Source organism: Mandrillus leucophaeus, unplaced genomic scaffold (genome assembly GCF_000951045.1).
Source record: "Mandrillus leucophaeus isolate KB7577 unplaced genomic scaffold, Mleu.le_1.0 Scaffold41, whole genome shotgun sequence".
Classification (NCBI taxonomy): Eukaryota; Metazoa; Chordata; class Mammalia; order Primates; family Cercopithecidae; genus Mandrillus; species Mandrillus leucophaeus.
The window spans coordinates 4080219-4083363 of record NW_012104365.1 but is presented as its reverse complement, the minus strand read 5'-3'; the positions used below and the strand labels follow the sequence as shown (position 1 = coordinate 4083363).

At 60.4% G+C, this 3145-nt stretch overlaps 2 protein-coding genes across 2 annotated transcripts in view; one reads left to right on the top strand and one right to left on the bottom strand.

Moving 5' to 3' along the window:
* On the bottom strand, nucleotides 1-1827 carry LOC105548405 (putative uncharacterized protein FLJ44790). Its single transcript, XM_011992422.1, is given in 3 exon segments — nucleotides 1-446; nucleotides 449-634; nucleotides 1815-1827. Coding segments are annotated over 3 exon segments (645 nt in total).
* Nucleotides 1828-2359: 532 nt separating this feature from the next.
* The window catches only part of HRH3 (histamine receptor H3), a 15610-nt gene continuing 14824 nt past the window's right edge, over nucleotides 2360-3145 (top strand). The window contains exons 1-2 of the mRNA XM_011992421.1: nucleotides 2360-2387; nucleotides 2700-2765. Of these exons, the coding sequence (XP_011847811.1) occupies nucleotides 2360-2387; nucleotides 2700-2765 (94 nt within the window). The remainder of the gene's footprint in view (nucleotides 2388-2699; nucleotides 2766-3145) is intronic.

The following is a 3145-nucleotide window of genomic DNA, read 5'->3' as shown; positions in this document are numbered from 1 at the left end:
TCAGTGTTGGCCCTGGAGTTTCCCTCTTCCTGGCTGCGCCCTGACTGATGGGAAGTGGGTTCCTGCTCCTTCTCGAAATACCTGTTGAAAACCTGCTGCACTCTGCTGGCCCCACCCTGGGCGCTGGGGTACCTCCAGAAGCAGGGCACTCACCCCAGAGGCTGCTAGGCAAAGGGCTTTCCTAGCGTGGGAAAGTGGGGGACCCTAGGGAACCTCTGCACCCTTCCTGAGGGCCTGTGTAGGGTGGGCAGGGTGTGGGCACATCCCTGCAGGGAATGGGAGGGGCAGGTGGGAGCCGGAGGAGAGACAGCTGGGCTGGGTTAGATTTAACTTGCTATGGGAGCCAAGTGCGTTGGCTGGAGCCACTGGCTGGGCCTCAGTGCCAGGGGATCCGCCAGGCACGGGGGTGGGAGGGGCAAAGTTTAAATACGCCTGGGGAGCCAAGATGGGGGCAGAGATGGGGCCCAGGTTGAGGAGCTGCCAGGGGCCTGAGGGCGGCACCATGGGTTTTCCTCGGGAGAGCCCAGCAGCCCGCTTGCCCTCAGCTGGAGCTGGGGATGGGAGTTGGGTAAGAGACAGCCAGCCAGAGATTTGGGGTTCTTCTGGGGATGGGTGTACTCCCCCAGTTGCACCCCTGGGAGAGGAGGTCAGGGAGTGGGTGGAGGAGATGGCTGGCGGTCTATGCGTCAGGGGTCACAGCAGGGCACTGCATGCCCAGCCCAGTCCTCATGGTCATGGTAGAGAGGGGTGACCCATGAGGCAGAGCTATACCCACCAGGAGCTTCATGCAGGGCTCACAGCACCCAACCTGTGCTGTCCCATGGCACCTGAGGTTAATTTACCACTCTACCATTCCCATCTTGAAATTCTTCATCATCTTGGGGCAAGGAGCTCACATTTTCACTGTGCGGAGGACCTGGTGAATCCTGCAGCCATCCTGGGCGAGGAGGGTGCAGCCCAGGAAGCAGGGTCCGTGGGGTAGCTGGTAAATTCTGCAGCCGTCCTGGGCGAGGAGGGTGCAGCCCAGGAAGCAGGGTCTGTGGGGTACCTGGTAAATTCTGCAGCCGTCCTGGGTGAGGAGGGTGCGGCACTGCAAGCAGGGCCCATGGGGTTTCAGCAGTTGCATGCAGTCAGCCAGGTGATGCCATCCCTGCCAGGCATGGTGACAGGCCGGGCGAGCAGGCTGGGCCTGTTCTGGGGAAGAGATGGAGGGGCTGATAAGATGCCCTGTGCTGGGCTCCTGTGCCTGGTGCCAGCCTGCACAAGCTGGGGGAAGGCAGTCTGCCCAGGAGTCCCATGCCCCAGGGCTGGGAGATCCCTGGGGCCAGGGAGGACCATGCTGGCCGATGCTCCCACCGGCTGGCTGGCTTCGGGAAATAGGGGTTCAGTAATGCCCAGGGCATCTGCAGGAGGTGGGTGTGGGTCAGTCTGGGCAGATGGCTGGGAGTTGGGGTGGTACCTGGAGCCCATAGGGGTCTATACCCGGCCTTTGCTGATGGAGGTCCTAGGTGCTGATGGAGGTCCTAAGTAGGCCACAGAGGCACTCGAGCCTCAACTTCCTGGGGGCTTGGTGAGGCTCAGAGGAGGCAGAGCAAGGGAAAGCTGTTTGGAGGGCGTGCGAGCATTGCCAGGGCTCTGCCCAGCATCCACCACATATCCTAGGAACAGCCCTGAATCCTCCTTTGGGAACTACCCATAGGTTGGTACTAGGCTGAGCCCATCTCTTGCCCCAGATAGGGCATGTGACTGGGACCTGGGCATCACTCATCGCCTGGGCATCACTCATCGCCTGGCCATAATCAGTCAGATCATACTTGGGCCCTTCATGGACCCCAGGTCTGAGCTGGGATGTCAGCCTGGAGGTGCCATGCCAAGGGTAAGTGCTGCCTGAGAGGATGGCAGGCTGAGCCCAGGGTGGGGACACCAGTTCTGATGGTAGCCATCAGGCTCCTGGATCCAGCCATGCCTGAAGGAGATAGCACCACCAGTGTACTCTCAGATGCAGGCAAGGTTTCCATCCTGGTAAATGAAGCATCCTGAGCTATCTGCCCACCTCGCCGCACAGGGAGAGGACGGCCACCTGTCCCAACCGGTCTCTGACTCCCTCCTCTCCTCATCAGGGCATTCTGGGCTGGGGTCACCCTTCAGAAGAGCACACAGGGGGGCACTCAAGATGCACACCAGGGAGCCCCAGATGTTTCCACCAGGGTCTTTGTGCCACTGGCTCGTCCAGTGCTGCACAGGTGGGACACAGAGCCCAGGGGATGGAGGAGTTGTCCGGTGACCTCACCGCACATCCCTTGGGCACTCCCATCTCTGCTTGGATCAGTTAAGCAACTTCAGAAAAAGTGAGAGGATGATGGGACACCAGGAAGAGGCAGATCCAGGTGAGGTTGGCCAGTGTAGGGCAGGGGGCAGGAGGACGCACCAGGGTAACAAGCGCCCCGGGGACGTGGACAGCCCTTCCCCTAGGGCCATGGGGAGAGCCCAGCTGGCCCCACCATGTCCTGCAAAGGCAGCCTCTGGCCTGGGTCTAGGAGCTGCGCCTCCATCGTCCTCCATCAAGGCCCGGGTCTGGCCCCTGCTGCCCCCTGCTCATGCCCTTGGTCTGGCCCAGGCATCCAGCTGCCCCCTGCTCATGCCCTTGGTCTGGCCCAGGCATCCAGCTGCCCCCTGCTCATGCCCTTGGTCTGGCCCAGGCATCCAGCTGCCCCCTGCTTATGCCCTTGGTCTGGCCAGGGACCTCGGATTCCCAGCTGCAGCCGGTATGCACCCATGCCACATTGGTGGGTTCCAAGGAAAGCGACATGAGGCCCTACAAAGCTTTTCGGTCCCAGGCACTCTCCCCTGCTCCCCAGGGGACAGCCCAGGCGGGACAGCTTGTTCCCTTGTTTTCTGGTTTTGTGTGTATGTGAGTGGAAGTGTGTATGGCAGAGTGTGTGTGGGTGAGAGTGTGAATGTGAATGTGTAGTGTGTGGAATTGGAGTGTGTGTGGAAGTGTGAATGAATATGTGTGTGAATGGAAGAGTGTGGAATTGGAAGTGTGTGTATGAGAGTGTGTGTGGAAGTGTTCGTGCGTGTGAGTGGAAATGTGTGTGAGAGTGTGTGTGGAATTGGGGGAGTGTGTGCATGTGTATGGAAGTGA